Source organism: Sitodiplosis mosellana, unplaced genomic scaffold (assembly GCF_009176505.1).
Source record: "Sitodiplosis mosellana isolate CC-2019 unplaced genomic scaffold, AAFC_SMos_1.0 Smas_scaffold_6226, whole genome shotgun sequence".
In the NCBI taxonomy this organism is placed as follows: domain Eukaryota; kingdom Metazoa; phylum Arthropoda; class Insecta; order Diptera; family Cecidomyiidae; genus Sitodiplosis; species Sitodiplosis mosellana.
This window is the reverse complement of record NW_022601467.1, coordinates 10365393-10379500: the sequence shown is the minus strand read 5'-3', so window position 1 is coordinate 10379500 and position 14108 is coordinate 10365393. Positions and strand designations below refer to the sequence as shown.

Below are 14108 nucleotides of genomic sequence, written 5' to 3'. Positions count from 1 at the left end.
TTTTTAAAATACATACATTAGGTATTTACGGCGAGCGATAAAACTGGTTTTCTCTCTTGGCATACAAAATCAATTAAGATTTTGCTCTATGCGATCGTCTTCAACACCATCATCATGACGATAATGTTGTGTCTCAACAAAGAATTCTGTGTGTCGCACCACAGATCTATCTAGAGCCACCGCATACACTAAACGAAAATTATCGAAATGTCATGTTTGTTTTTATCTCTCTAGCCACATTATGAATCCTTTGAAGATATATCAGCTTTTAAATTTTGACCCCCTACCCATGAAACATGAGTACCGCACACAATATAAAAGAGAGACACACACCACACAGTTCGGTCTGTACACACACAAAGTCCACTTGTGGACTTGACCAAGTATGTGCGGAAGCATATGTATACATATATATATATATATGAACAAGATGTTGTCAATGAACAAAAAAAAAACACGAAATTCAACACTGTAATCACATGTATATCGGAACGACCACTTCGATTCATACCAATAAATGTGTACGAAAAAAAGGTAGCATATTGCCTTCATTATATTTCACTTCTATGAAAGAATACGAACAGTGAATAAACAATGTTTGTTGATGTTCCTTATAACAACAACTAATCGGTGTCGTGCTTGTATGTGTCTTCATATTCCACTGCCAATGTAACGCTGCTCTCGCTTGCTCGCTCACTTGCCTATGTTAATTTGATTTCAGTAAAAACGTTTATTTTATTCAATTTTTTCGTTCGCTTGCTTCATTTTCGTGAATCCGTTGGTTTTTAATTCCTTATTTCTCACGCAATAATATATTATTCATATTTTAAGATGTTCAGAGTAGTTTAATATTCGCAACGCCATCGACAACTCAATCTCGCTCACACTTTACGTCTCTCACTCTCTCTATCACACTCTCTGTGTGCGCCTCTGTTTTAGCCTAGTGTCATTTGAATTGTTGTGTGTATATACAATTTTTGTATTAGGTTTTTTTTTTCGTCTGATTATACGCACAGACCGTGAGAATTGCCATTGAGAATATTTTGTAGTGCGGCAAACAAGAAGCGAATAAAAAAATAAAAACGAGAAATCAAAATACAACATCATAAATAAAGTGTCTTAGCAACGAATTCAAAAGACGATCGCACGTCAACAACTCAACAGCACTTCATTATTTTAAAATAATTTTCGTTTTTTTTTTATTCGGTATTAGCGCAATGAATTCAAACTGTCCGATTGCATTATGTGTTTTACTCAATTTGATATTACTATGTCACGGATTAAACACAGGAAGATATAAACGATATAATGTAGCAAGAAATGGTAACAATGTTGGTTTAGGAATTGGTTTTCCTGAATCCGAAGAGCAGAATCCGGACACTCAACATAAATTAGTAAGAATTTTGAATATATAAATTCATCTACATTATACATGTGCACTTTTTTTGTTGTTCCATTTATTCGCTATACTATTATGAAGAGAGTTAATATTTTCAGCTGTTATCATTTGCATATTTTTAAAACACAAAACCATTGAAACGCCGTTTAAATGCGTCAATGATGTTAGTTAAAATTTGGTGCAGAATTTCATTAATTTTTCTTCAGTATGAATCCAAAAAAAGAGGAGAAGCAGAAGAAGAAGAGGGAATAAGTGCAAAAAATATACATTTTTTTTCGGTGTTTATCAGTAAATATTATCAAGTTCAGCTGGTTCAAAGTAACACATTTGTCGTACGCTTTGAAAATGTGATGGGTTTCAATCTGTTAAGTGTTGTTGGTTTTGTTGTTGTTGCTGTGTCAATGTTAAAATAAAACTTAATCACATTTGTCTGATTACGATGAAGATTCGATGTGAGATGCGGAAATTACACATATCATGGATTTCTAACTGATTTGTTTTTCTCTTCTGTTACGCACATAGCACAAGCAGCCTGTTCAATTTCCATCAAAATGTAAGGATGGTGAACTGTACTATCCCGGTGATCAAGGCGATGATTGGGTATGCGATTGTAAACCAGGTACCTAGAACAAACAAAAAATTACTAACGCTTGAACGTATGTCGTATGTGCTAAATTCCATTTGATTTCATTTCCTGTGCAGGATATGTTTTCTATCCACCGAGCAGTCAGTGTTTCGCAGCTTTTAAAAGAGGTCCATGCAATGCAGGCAATTATCTAGTTTTGCCCAAATCAAGTGTGATACCGGAATGCGTTCGAAATCCGTGCGTACATGACAATTTTGTAAGCTTCAGGGGTAATTGCTATCAGCTGGACAAGTCCGGCCCATGCCCAGTACCAGAGCTAATGAATGTGATCGGTGTTAACGAGACCACGTTGGAGATTATTTGTACGCTGGGTTATACAGCGAATGAGGTGTTTAATACAGCAACACGGTTTGGCGGGAGTACTGAGAAACCGAGCAATCAATCGACGCCATCAGATAACAACTCAACTACACCCGCACCCGAAGTCATTTTCTACTATCGAAAGGAATGTTTCAAGGGTGGCAAACGATGGAAGGAGGAGAAGTGTCCACAACAAAATGAACAGAAAAATATAGATGACATATTTGGAAAGTTATTTGAGTGATTTAAATCTCACCAGATTTTAATTTTAACTATTACCCTTTTTTTATACAAATAATAATACATATTTTCAAAATAAATCCAAGAAAATCGGATAAGAAGAGTATTAATCTGTGCATCTGTTGTTTTATCCAGTTTCATCGTCACTGTTGCCATGATCTTCGGTGGTTGTGTACAGTGCAGCGATTTTAGATTTTAAATAAAAATCTTTACATTGTTGATGGAAGCATGATGTGGGATATTGTGGTGATTTTTGAACAAATTGGAACAGTGCACACATTTGTAGTGGCGTTAAGGAACCGCATTCGGTGAATGCATGAAATGTGTGGCTCTTCAGATGCTGCATGAAATTTGTGCTATTTGGCTTGCAATGCGACGATTGCTTGAATTTCGATGTGATTAAATCAACTCCGATTCCTGGGATCCATTGCCTAAGCGTGGAAGAGAAGAGAAAAATAATGAACATCAAACCTTCCGAGAGTGAATCAGTTTAGGAAGTTAAATCTTACTCCAATTTCGGGATAACATATCCTTTTCGTTTGAAAAGGCATTGATTTACGAAAAATCGAAGCAGAGGCAAATCGCCTGGGCTACATATCGAAAACAAATCCCTTCTCGGCGTCATTCGAACCAAATAGAATAAATCCGTATCATATTCAATCTACAAAAAAAAAAATGGACCGAGAAAAAAAACAAATCCAAATCGTTTGACAATGTTGAGTAAATTGAATAATAAGTACCTTGCCACCATATGCAGGTTTTGGGTTAAACCAAGGTAAGAAGCTTTCTTTTTGGAATTCAGCCAGTAGCTCGTATTCGAAGAAAATTTGAAAAAGGCAACTTTTCTGTGTGTACAACCAGTATTTTGAATCCGGATTAGCTGTAATTCTCTGAAATAGAATTTCACCGAAGAGGGAAAAAAAATGCGTCAGTAAAAATGATTTCATCTGATATGAGTTTATATAAACTCATTTGATAAATGAGCCGAAATTACCATGAATTCCAACAATGGAACTATGGCAAAAATATCGATTCGCCCATTGGCAAACAGTCTTCGTTGAATAACTACATCGCTGATAATTCGAAAAAAATCACTCGATTTTAAATACACAAAGAGTTGACAGACAACATCTTTGTGCCATTGTTGTTTTTCACTGTGCTCCTGAATTAAATTAGCCATTCTAATGTAAAGATACCAATGGTGTTCCAGGGCATTCACCAATATTCGGGATTTATGCAATTGTGACACTTCCTGAAATAATATGAAAATTTATTGGTTAATGGCTGGCTGGCTATGGGTGTCTAAAGTGAATATTCCATACCTGTTGAATGTGAATGAATTCTTTGTTTTTCTCGATTAAACCGAGTTTCTTTGGCTCTAGGTGACGCAGTAGAGCCTTTGCAAGAATACATGGTCCTGGATTGACTTCAAAAAATGGCACATTCGGCATACGAAACCGAGCAATAGCTTTTGCAATCACATTTGCCGCATCATCATCGGCTACATACAGATCTATGTCTTTTTTCGATGTAATTCGTTTCAAATCACTTGGAAACAAATCCAAATTGGATAATTGACCATTGTTTGAAAAGTGATTGTAGATTTTCGTCGGACAAGTACTCGCTTTTACCGTTCCAATCAAAATATGTCTGTTATATGAATTCGAAAACAATTTATTCAAACAAATCCGACTAAATTGTGGTAGCATTTTTTTGTTAATTTTTTTTCCGCATATTACTATGACTTTTGTTTAAACATTTTTATCCGCAATGAATTTAATAAATAAATGACAATATCAGCCCGCAGAATTCATTGAGAATACCAAATATTTACAAACCGGCACAACTGTCAAACGTTGTGTCAAAACGTGGTCTTATAAAAAAAAAATAAGTGGTTCTGTGTCACGCGTGATCATTTTTCGCTTTCAACTCGACAGAATTGACGCATCACAAAAGTGAGACAAACAACACGAATCTTATCGTACTGCGTTCAATTGCTCGCACAAGTTCACATTTACAATAGGTCAGTTTGCAAACGAGATAGACAGATTTGATTTTCAATTGAGGCTCGAAACTTTTAGACAACAACAGCAACAACAACAACACTGTAATAGTTTGGTTTGCATACGCATACACTGCAAAAAATCCAAAACATTATTTCTATACAAACGTCAATTCTCATACGAATGCCGTCTTTTTCATTTCGTCTGATGTGGCCTTTCGTATCGACACTACCCATCATAAACACCGAACAACACTCACACATTCGCTATGATTCATTTTTTTTTTGAATTACGTATTGGCAAGAAAATAGAATTTCATCTTCAGTCAAAAAAAATTCAGTGATAAAGATAGTCGGCCGTATTTCATTGGGTCTCATATAACTTATATTCAACTATTTATTTTGTTGTGTTTTCTCTTCGACTTCATTTTTCGATCAACAATCGTAATTTATTCTCATATAATTTAGGTTAGAACCAACAATTTGTGGTTTTATTTGTGTTACTAAATATAAACAGAGCTTCCCGAAAAGAGCAAAAATAATACTTTTTTTGTTGTTGCTAAAAGTGTGAAATTTATTTTTTTTTCTTTCAATTTTCATACGGTACTAACATTTGTTGGTATTTGCTTTAATTTTCTTTCTCTCTCTTCATTTTATAGGAAACTAGAAATTGATCAGCGAAAATGAGTTTGGTCTGGACAATAATCGCCACATTTTTGTACGTTGAAATTGCCGTTGTGCTTCTATTGGTATTGCCAATAGCATCACCACAACGATGGAATCGATTCTTCAAGTCACAGTTTCTGGCGATGATAAGTCGACAGGCGAACATCTATTTCGTCTTGTTGTTTGGTATCTTGGTGTTGTTTCTTTTGGAAGCCATCCGTGAGATGCGCAAATATTCACATCATGGTTTGTAACCCAATTCATTTGGCCCGTAATTTTATTTTCTGTCTGTCTAGTTGGCGAGACTAAATGTATTTTTATTTTTTTGTCCCATCCTGCGCGCACATTTTCAATATGACAGAAAACGGCACCGAACACTTGAATGTTGAATTACAGCATAGCATGCGTTTGTTCCGTGCACAGCGTAACTTTTACATTTCGGGCTTTTCGATTTTCTTGACATTGGTCATTCGTCGTTTGGTCATCTTGATTTCGTCACAAGCACAATTGTTAGCACAATCCGAAGCATCGATGCGACAAGCACAAAGTGCAACTACCGCCGCTCGTTCCCTGTTGTCGCAACAGAAATCCGATGACAAATCGGCTGACAGCAAAAAGAGTGACTCAAAACCTGATGAATTGGTAAGTCACATGGTAACACAAATGTTCATGGTTATCTTTTGATGTTGTTATTTTTGTCAACGATTGCAAAATTCCAAAATAACATGTCCACAATCAAAAAATTTTTATCCCGAAGTTTTGCTTGCGATTAACTGTGAATCCCAATTTCCAATCTCATACCAACTGAGCCAATTCAATTGAATGTCACACAAATACGCAATAAATGTGCTAGAAATGCATTCGCATAACTGGACCGATACATTTTAGATGAATTTGCATATCAGAGCCGTTCACGATATGATTTATGTGCATTGGTGTGGCATTTACTTGAATTGAAAAAAAATAAACACAATTCCCCAATGATTGTTTTTCACTGTACTCTGTTGTGTTGGTTTCACATACATCTACATTTTATATTGTATAGCGAGCAAAATTTCGAAATAAAAAGTTTTTTTTTTATACATTTTTATTAACGAAAATTAGTTTTGGTTAAAGATTGGCGAATTGAAGCAGAAAATTTCGGATTTGAACAAAGAATTGGAACGTGAACGAAAAGACAAAGAGGCATTGAAATCACAAGCAACCGGTTTAGAGAAGGAATACGATCGGCTCACCGAAGAGTACAGCAAACTCGAACGTCGATTGACTGTATCGGGCGGTGGCAAAGATGACTAGGCGATCTAACAAATTCTCTCGGTTTTTACCAATCCATTAATTCTCAACACATGAAAAACAACAAAACGTTGAAAAAAAAATAAAATTATTATTAAACTTCCTTTTATTCTTCAAAAATGTTGAACGTATGAAATTGTTAAACGATTAAGCATCATTGGTTCATACTTTTGTACGAAACATATTTCTATCGAGATGGCATTTAAATCAGGGTTTGGTTTCTCTTAAAGATGAGGTTGAATGTTTTCTGTCCAAATATTACACTAATAGAGTAATGAATAAAAATATCAGAAAAAAAAATTCTAAAAATAAAAATCGTCAGGTGTTTTATTTTACACGAGACTGTGTCCGTCATTTGTAATTCAGAATCAAATTATACACATTGCAGCCAAATTGCCGGTGAAATTATTTAAAAATAGCCGGAATAATTCAATTTAGCACGAAATTCATTTACAAAGTCATGTATAGTGTCGTGTGACGTCATCCGAACCACGGTGTTAGACGCGATTTTGTTTACATTTCAGTGTATGACATTTCGTGTTTCTGACAGTTCTTGTGTGAGTTTAGTTCAACAATAGACGTCCGACAAGCGTGTATTGTTTTCGGGAGTAGAACGTAAATATTTCCACATCAAATTGAACAATTTCATCATGAATCGTGGACGCTTTCGTAATAATCGAAACAACCAGTATCGTAACGATAAAAAGGTTGATTTGGCATCGAGTGGTGACGACAATAATCCAGTCGTCAGAAGTTTTCGCGAATATGCGAATGAATTGAATGACAAACATGATCGGTACGAACGCATTGTGAAACACGGCCGTGACATCACGATTGAAAGCAAGCGATTGATATTTCTGTTGCATACAGTGGATATGCGCAAGCCAAATGCCACCAAAATTCTATCCGATGCATACACCCGGCTGAACAATATTTGTATCAACAGTTTTTCAAGCATCGCCAAGGAACTGCACAACTGCGACCCATACCAATATGGTCGCGCATATTCGGCTGGGATACAGGAATTTATCGAAGCGTTCACGTATTATGATTACTTGTTCAACGATCACATCATGAATTGGTCTGATCTACAAGAGCGATTGACGTACATAGTGAAACCGGACGATGGTTCAGATGCTGCCAATGCAGAAACTGCCAACCAAGGGGAAGAACCGAGCACAGAAGGCGTCAGCAACGAAGCCAGCTCTGAAATGACTGCAAAGGAAGAAGAACCAGAAGGTTTGAAGGAAATGACATGCTTGGTTCAGCCAATCGAATTCATGCTCGGCTTGGCCGACTTAAGCGGCGAAATCATGCGGAAATGCATCAATTCACTGGGCAGCGGCGATATTGAAACATGTCGCAAGGCTTGCAACTTTGTACAACATCTTTATTCTGGGTAAGTGACAACATGTCAATATCAATAGTATCCACCGAAATTAAACGTCAATCGATTGTTTCAGATATCTGAGCCTGGGCTCGATTCGCCACAAGGAAATGTCCCGAAAGATGCACGCAATGTATCAAAGTGTGTTGAAAGTCGAAAAGGTGTGCTACAACATCAAAGTTCGCGGCAGCGAAGCGGCCATTTGGAGCTCAAACGATGCCAACGAAAAAGAGCGCGACGATGATGTCGATGAAGGATTCGCCAATTACTAAATCAAGACACATTCTATGCAACGCATCATTTTCCAAATTTATTTCATTTATGAGATATTCTCTCCATTTTTGGCTTACGAAACAATAAAAATATCGCTTACACCTATATATAACGAATTTCACATATAAGTTTCCTTGATAAACTACTTTGACAATGTTTGTTAATTTTCTTCTGAGAACGGGATAATGGTTCATTTTATTTTTGAGTTGATTCTTGCTTATCCATCTACTTATTCATCTGCTTCATCCGATTCCGATGGATCATCATTTAGGAAATCAGCATCTGAATCATCATCGGTTGCGTATGGGTCATCTTCGCTGTCTTGAACATCATTTGTCGCAGTGTTGGTTGTTGTTCGCTTTGGTGTTTTTGCTGTGGCTTCATAACCTTCTTTTCCGGATGAATCTGTTCGCCCTAGAAATAATGAACAAAATGTCATTGGTTCGATCAAAATATTGGAAAAGATCGTGTTCGAAGCATTATGAAAGATTCAATACTAACAGCTGGCCTTGTGGGAGAACTGTGCGAAATGCGCTGGATTACGTCGATAACAGCGATCGAGGTATGGACAAGGAGCTGCACCTAGTGGCGGATCGGGATAGTCTGGCAATCGATAGTCTGCATCACCCGGATGCGCTTCTTGTACACGATGTGCTGGGTTTCGTCTGAAAAAAGTCATAAACTACTGTGAATAACATAGAACGAATGTCTCCATATGCTTGAATTACCTGTAGCAGCGAATACCATATCGGCAACAGGCACGTTGCGGTGGTTGATGTGTATTGCCACTGGACGTTGTTGCACCATCGTCGTTGTTTTCATTGTTGGCTGGTTCTGTTTTCACTTCGGTTGATTCTGTTTTAACCGTAACCGGAGTGGATTCCATCGTGGAATCGATATTTGCCTCTTGGCTCATCGGTTCCGTTTTTATCGTAGGCGTTGGCGTTGGCTGTATTTCATCTGGATCCAGTGGTTCTGGTTTGATTGGTCGATCGACAACTGTGGAATCGTTCTGATCTTGCGGAATGTTTGATGCACTGGTTGATGGCATTTCATTGGTTGTATCGGTAGGTAGTGTTGTATCTAGATCACCGTTACTCAAACCATTCACATCATTGGCTACTTCGTTTATAGCGACATCATCTTGAAATTCATTTGGTTCAGTCTTCACTTTTTTGTTCGTGGAATCGGGCTCAGAATCGGAGCTCGATCGACGCTTTGTACCACTTGATGACGGTGCAATCGATTGTGTTATATTTGCATGCAATCCACCGATGACGTCATTCCCTTTGTCTGACGGCTGAATCGAAAACCAAAACTCGTCCACCAACAAACCAAATGAGTCGCCAACAAATAAATTCACTTCATTGTTCTGTTCGATTTGATTAACTTCGATGTTGTTTTTCTTTCGAAAAAACATCGAGTTCTGATGCGTCTACAAAATTGAAAAAAAAAAACAAAATGTATTCGTTTTATTCTGATATAGAATTTTTCATCTTACCGAAAGCACCGCAACCGAATTTGACGAGATCACTTTGAGAACACCATGATTCCGCGAAATGCGTTTGTCATTGCACTGGAAGAAAAGAAAAGTTTTTTTTCTCAGTAGATTTTCTTGGGAAAACAGCGATTTTTATCTGTTGTGAAATTCCGTTGTTTGTTGTTTTCTACAGTTAAAACTTACATTGAGCCAGCCGCGACCAATTACACTTTCCGATGAATTCAAGCAATGTTTCTCATTGCTCGCGACATTCACCAACGATATCGATGGCACAACGCTCATTTTTCGACACAATTTCCAATAAATCTAATTCAATTGAAAATGATGTGTTTTGAATGTCGCGCAAACGATTTGCTTACTTCAAAATGAATACCGATTTGAAGCGCAATAATGGCATGAAATATGCTAGTGTCGGATTTTTTTGACAGCTTGTACTTGACAGTTCCTCTCTCAGTTCCTCTGAAATACACAAACTGGTTCGCGCTCAATTTTCTACACTCCAAACTATAGGCGATTTGAAAGCGATTTGAAAGCGGTTTTTCGTCGATTTTATTTCATTTTATAGTCTGAATTCCAAATCGCTCTCTCACATATATTTCACAGTTAAACTCAGTTTTAATTGTTTGCTCTGAAGGCTGAGTACATTTCGCCGTGACTGCTATCTTCTTGTTTGTATTGAGTACGGTTCACACGTGCATTGATGCAATCGTTTTTATTCGTTAAAATTACATTGGTTTAAATCATTTTTGCGGCGAGTGCGACAAATTTGTGGTGGACTTATTGCCATTCTTTCATGTTTGAACTAAACAAATTCAATATTGAACCAACGTTATTGATACTCTCTTAATGGGCATCTGAATACAAGATTCAGATGAAATTCACCACATAATTCAATCGGCGAGAGCAAATGTTCTTCACTATTAACATACTACAGGGTGGCTGACATGAACTGCAAAAAACTAAAAAGCTATAACTTTTTTATTTGTGAACATTTTTATTGATTCCAAAGGCAAAAGTTATCGGGAAATAGGCAAAATTTAAGAATCCATCAATCAATTTCAATATGGTCTCCTTCATATGACCTGGCTGGCAAGTAGACTCTATCATTTTGTTTGTTTACATGTTGCTCGATTGAAATTGGCATCTCATCAGAGAACACGATGTTCGGAATCTGGCCACGTTCGTGCAAGCGAAGCAATTCCTTCGCTCTTTCCACTCTAGTTTTTTTTTGATCGGTTGTAAGATCGTGCCGTTTTTGGAATTTTAAGGGTTTGAGTTCAAGTTTGTTTTTGACTATGTGTTGCATCCGTTCTCTCGAAATATTCAGCTCAGCAGCCATTTTTCTTCCGCTGCGGCGTGGATTTCGCTCAATTCGAGCCTTCACTTTCCGAGCCATTTCTGGCGAAGTGGCAGTTCTTTTCGGACCACCTCCATAGCGTTTTGCAATGCTGCCAGTATTGTTGTAACGAGCTATGGTTCGAGACACAAAGGATGGAGTCACTTTAAGGTGGTGCAGTTGTCTAACGATAGCAGCTTGTGCCTTTCCAGCCAAATAAAGTGCAATCACACTATTACGTTTGAATTCCATCACGGAAAAATTTGTTCAGACAAAACTAAGACGTAAATGCTTCTGCAGTCTTGTAAACAATAGAATGAACAGTCAACAGACGAATTTTGACAAAGCTGTCATCAGCGGATCGTCAGATATACTGCCCTGAAATTTGTTGCAGTTCATGTCAGCCACCCTGTACTAAATCATATTTAGAAAATAAAAATGGTAAAAAAAACAAATCAAATTTCTATATACTTTCATTTGTTTTAAATTTTTTTTTAACGAAAATTTCAGAATTTTCTCCAACCGGTTGCAAAATAATCGAGGCCAACTTCATGCAGTTTTATCATCAATCAGCAGATTTGTATTGCGTCGCTTTAGCATTAACAAAACAAACAACGAACTGTCGAATTCGGTAGGAATTTCCCCTTTTTTCATTGAAAATTGCTTTTAATCTTCGTTTATTCATCCGTTCATGGCAGCAAAATCTAATTTTGTGTAAAAATTGATCACATTCAGAAGTGCTGAAACATCAAGCATCAGAATAAGCGAACACCAGATGAATTACAACATGAATCGTAATCCAAACAATGCAGTTGAGCACAATCAAATGGAAGTGGGCGATGATGGTTCCAATGCCATGAATTCTTCATCTTCTTCTGTGGTCAATGTCAAAGAAGCAAATCAACAGCGCGCACCGAATGTTCCAAAGCATCCACCACTCTTTGAATGCGACATCGATTGTTTCCAAGAAATCTTCGAATGGCTCACATTCACCCGGCAATATTCTGTCAATTTTTCTATGTAAAACATTGAGTGTGAAATAGTAGAGCGCCACTACTGGAGAACGGCAGAATGCGAAAGAAAAAATTTCAAATTTGTTCGCGCTCAAATTCATTCCGTCATATTCATTTTTGTTTTGATGTCGAAACAGTGAAAAAAATAAAAAAAATAAATTTGAAATAAAATAAAATACAATTTAAATTAAATCCGCACATATTTTACATGTTTTGCTGTTTGTCGTATGATTTCGCAATAATCCATAATGGTGACGAAATATTATGAAATATTGCGAAATCATATGACAAACAACAAAACATGTAAAATATGTGCGGACTTATCTGCATGGAACAGAGAACGTGAAAAATTGGCGGGTGCACGGAAGGTGACAGTTTACGTCGAAGAGTATGATTTTCTGGCAGCTAAGTGGTCAAATAAAACGATCAACTTGAAATAGACGGGCTGATTCGTACGAATGGAGCAAATATATACAATAAACATCATTCGCTGAAAACTCGAAAAATGATCAGAATAAAAAAATTCCAGAATGGTTCAACTGAAAATGGTCTATTCGTCAACAAAATTCAAAATTATTCTTGCTTTAAATAAAAGTCTGGATTTCATAATAATTTATAAATCATTTTAATTTTTATTAAAAAAAATATTTACTAAAACAATTCGTTTTGACTACGATTTTTAAATTTGACACAAGCCCATTCGACTGGTACACGACGAATCAGTCCTTTGGGTGAGTACAGCAATGGTTTCTCTGTGTACGGTATATGCCATTGTTTGCTGTCTTCGGTTTTTCGCGCATTGTGATGGAATTTCTTGGGTGAATATATGTGGGTCGAGTCTGTTTTATAATCATATGATATGAAATGCTGATGTTGCTTCTGCCAATTTTTGAACAGCTTTTTACCATTATCACTGAGCTCTTGCATGTGATCCGTAAGCATATCGTTCGTTACGAAATGTGCATTAGGCCCCGATACCAAGGCTCCATACATCATGAATACGTCATCGACTGCTTCTTTGTGATTGGATAGAAACACGGTGGTATTTTTTCGAATAAAATTCACCGCTGACTCTGGCCAAGTTTCTACATGCTTTTTCCCAACGATAAGCACCTTTTTGTTTTGCATTCTGAGTTGCTCTACGATTTGCGTCAGTAATTTCCCCTGTTTGAAAATATTCCCTTTGCTATCTGGAAAATTTCTGGTCACATTCAGTGAATCGATAACATAATCGTAAGATTGTTTCTTATTGACAATTTGCCGAAAGAGACCCAACTGAACGGATGGAATCCGTGGCTTTAATATCAGTTGTTCGAATTCCCTTTTCAGTGTCTCGAATTCCAGTAGTGATTGCAACAGTGACGGCATTTGATGCTCACAATTTTGGCAAATGCCAATATTGCTCAATTCCGTTCGAACAGCTGATCCACCGAACTTTTTAATTTTATGGTTCAAAGTTTTAATCACGGTTTTCGATACAATCACATCATTTTTGCCGATGAATTCGAGCATTTTTTCCAAATTTTCTACAAACGTTGCTCGGTCCATCGAGCAATAATCCAAGTATGCTTGAAATGTTTCGCAATTTGGTTGAAAATCCTCTCTGTTGATTTTGTTTAACATTTCCCAGCCCAACGCGGTGTCTGCGTCCCAGAATGCTTGTGCTGTTAAATTGTTGAACACTTGAACTGATGAGCGATTACACTTCAATCCTTGGTTTTTCACCAGATCAAGAACATTCCTCCAGTCTCGTGACTTTGATAACACCTCCAGCTCTTTCAAGAAATTCGCATCATCAGACGGCCCCTTTCTTGACTTTGACAATTTTGAGAATCTCTCGTTGGAGAAATGCTTCACGAATTTATACTGCAAATTGATGCAACCCACTAATTTCGATCTAAAACCAACAGAAAACATTTTTGTTCCCCTGTGTTTACAAACTAAATGTACTGCCGGCAAAATTTGACTCTATTTCACCCATGTGTTCAGTACTCTTTGAAATGTCACAAGAAATCAAAATATTGACGATGTTGACCACCAAACGCCATCTGT

At 37.0% G+C, this 14108-nt stretch overlaps 6 protein-coding genes and 1 long non-coding RNA gene across 16 annotated transcripts; 4 read left to right on the top strand and 3 right to left on the bottom strand.

Moving 5' to 3' along the window:
* The first annotated feature begins 491 nt into the window (after nt 1-491).
* Nucleotides 492-2691, top strand: LOC129577863 (uncharacterized). The gene is made up of 4 exons (XM_055465629.1): nt 492-521; nt 1214-1394; nt 1922-2018; nt 2102-2691. Exons 2-4 carry the CDS (start codon nt 1218-1220, stop codon nt 2587-2589), a joined length of 762 nt encoding a protein of 253 aa, XP_055321604.1. The 5' UTR covers nt 492-521; nt 1214-1217; the 3' UTR covers nt 2590-2691.
* On the bottom strand, nt 2569-4352 carry LOC129577858 (dimethyladenosine transferase 2, mitochondrial). Its single transcript, XM_055465625.1, has 5 exons — nt 3908-4352; nt 3580-3837; nt 3326-3475; nt 3095-3246; nt 2569-3016 (listed from the first exon to the last, which is right to left on the bottom strand). Exons 1-5 carry the CDS (start codon nt 4292-4294, stop codon nt 2713-2715), a joined length of 1251 nt encoding a protein of 416 aa, XP_055321600.1. The 5' UTR covers nt 4295-4352; the 3' UTR covers nt 2569-2712.
* Nucleotides 4353-4491: 139 nt separating this feature from the next.
* LOC129577865 (B-cell receptor-associated protein 31) lies at nt 4492-6861 on the top strand. 9 transcript variants are annotated; one of them, XM_055465640.1, is made up of 4 exons: nt 4492-4608; nt 5247-5499; nt 5615-5895; nt 6370-6861. In XM_055465640.1, exons 2-4 carry the CDS (start codon nt 5271-5273, stop codon nt 6547-6549), a joined length of 690 nt encoding a protein of 229 aa, XP_055321615.1. In that variant the 5' UTR covers nt 4492-4608; nt 5247-5270; the 3' UTR covers nt 6550-6861. The 9 variants fall into 9 exon arrangements, with proteins under 9 accessions (XP_055321615.1, XP_055321608.1, XP_055321614.1 ...); XM_055465633.1 differs by having other exon boundaries at nt 6358-6861; XM_055465639.1 differs by having other exon boundaries at nt 4554-4692.
* A 220-nt stretch (nt 6862-7081) lies between these two features.
* On the top strand, nt 7082-8310 carry LOC129577861 (translin-associated protein X). The gene is made up of 2 exons (XM_055465628.1): nt 7082-7945; nt 8010-8310. The coding sequence occupies exons 1-2, from the start codon at nt 7197-7199 to the stop codon at nt 8203-8205; spliced, it is 945 nt and encodes a 314-aa protein (XP_055321603.1). The 5' UTR covers nt 7082-7196; the 3' UTR covers nt 8206-8310.
* On the bottom strand, nt 8222-10235 carry LOC129577859 (aprataxin and PNK-like factor). Its single transcript, XM_055465626.1, has 5 exons — nt 9891-10235; nt 9708-9782; nt 8935-9641; nt 8708-8871; nt 8222-8620 (listed from the first exon to the last, which is right to left on the bottom strand). Exons 1-5 carry the CDS (start codon nt 9987-9989, stop codon nt 8436-8438), a joined length of 1230 nt encoding a protein of 409 aa, XP_055321601.1. The 5' UTR covers nt 9990-10235; the 3' UTR covers nt 8222-8435.
* A 35-nt stretch (nt 10236-10270) lies between these two features.
* Nucleotides 10271-12248, top strand: LOC129577873 (uncharacterized). 2 transcript variants are annotated; one of them, XR_008689048.1, is made up of 3 exons: nt 10271-10386; nt 11554-11674; nt 11742-12248. It is a non-coding gene; the product is annotated as an uncharacterized LOC129577873 (long non-coding RNA). The 2 variants fall into 2 exon arrangements; XR_008689047.1 differs by having other exon boundaries at nt 10327-11484.
* Nucleotides 12249-12707: 459 nt separating this feature from the next.
* Nucleotides 12708-14045, bottom strand: LOC129579427 (mitochondrial ribonuclease P catalytic subunit-like). The gene has a single exon (XM_055469509.1). The coding sequence runs from the start codon at nt 13971-13973 to the stop codon at nt 12708-12710; it is 1266 nt and encodes a 421-aa protein (XP_055325484.1). The 5' UTR covers nt 13974-14045.
* Between the last annotated feature and the right edge of the window lie 63 nt (nt 14046-14108).

Excerpts from the sequence above, each read along its gene's own strand:
- LOC129577863 (XM_055465629.1), top strand. The coding sequence starts at position 1,218 with ATGAATTCAAACTGTCCGATTGCATTATGTGTTTTACTCAATTTGATA. Across the intron at positions 1,395-1,921 it reads CGGACACTCAACATAAATTA|CACAAGCAGCCTGTTCAATT; the intron begins GTAAGAATTTTG and ends TTACGCACATAG. Across the intron at positions 2,019-2,101 it reads GGTATGCGATTGTAAACCAG|GATATGTTTTCTATCCACCG; the intron begins GTACCTAGAACA and ends TTTCCTGTGCAG.
- LOC129577858 (XM_055465625.1), bottom strand. The coding sequence starts at position 4,294 with ATGCTACCACAATTTAGTCGGATTTGTTTGAATAAATTGTTTTCGAAT. Across the intron at positions 3,838-3,907 it reads AATTCATTCACATTCAACAG|GAAGTGTCACAATTGCATAA; the intron begins GTATGGAATATT and ends ATATTATTTCAG. Across the intron at positions 3,017-3,094 it reads TATGTTATCCCGAAATTGGA|GCAATGGATCCCAGGAATCG; the intron begins GTAAGATTTAAC and ends TTCCACGCTTAG.
- LOC129577865 (XM_055465633.1), top strand. The coding sequence starts at position 5,271 with ATGAGTTTGGTCTGGACAATAATCGCCACATTTTTGTACGTTGAAATT. Across the intron at positions 5,500-5,614 it reads GCGCAAATATTCACATCATG|AAAACGGCACCGAACACTTG; the intron begins GTTTGTAACCCA and ends TCAATATGACAG. Across the intron at positions 5,896-6,357 it reads ACTCAAAACCTGATGAATTG|TTTTGGTTAAAGATTGGCGA; the intron begins GTAAGTCACATG and ends AACGAAAATTAG.
- LOC129577861 (XM_055465628.1), top strand. The coding sequence starts at position 7,197 with ATGAATCGTGGACGCTTTCGTAATAATCGAAACAACCAGTATCGTAAC. Across the intron at positions 7,946-8,009 it reads GTACAACATCTTTATTCTGG|ATATCTGAGCCTGGGCTCGA; the intron begins GTAAGTGACAAC and ends CGATTGTTTCAG.
- LOC129577859 (XM_055465626.1), bottom strand. The coding sequence starts at position 9,989 with ATGAGCGTTGTGCCATCGATATCGTTGGTGAATGTCGCGAGCAATGAG. Across the intron at positions 9,642-9,707 it reads ATTCGGTTGCGGTGCTTTCG|ACGCATCAGAACTCGATGTT; the intron begins GTAAGATGAAAA and ends TCAATTTTGTAG. Across the intron at positions 8,872-8,934 it reads TATGGTATTCGCTGCTACAG|ACGAAACCCAGCACATCGTG; the intron begins GTAATTCAAGCA and ends GACTTTTTTCAG.
- LOC129579427 (XM_055469509.1), bottom strand. The coding sequence starts at position 13,973 with ATGTTTTCTGTTGGTTTTAGATCGAAATTAGTGGGTTGCATCAATTTG.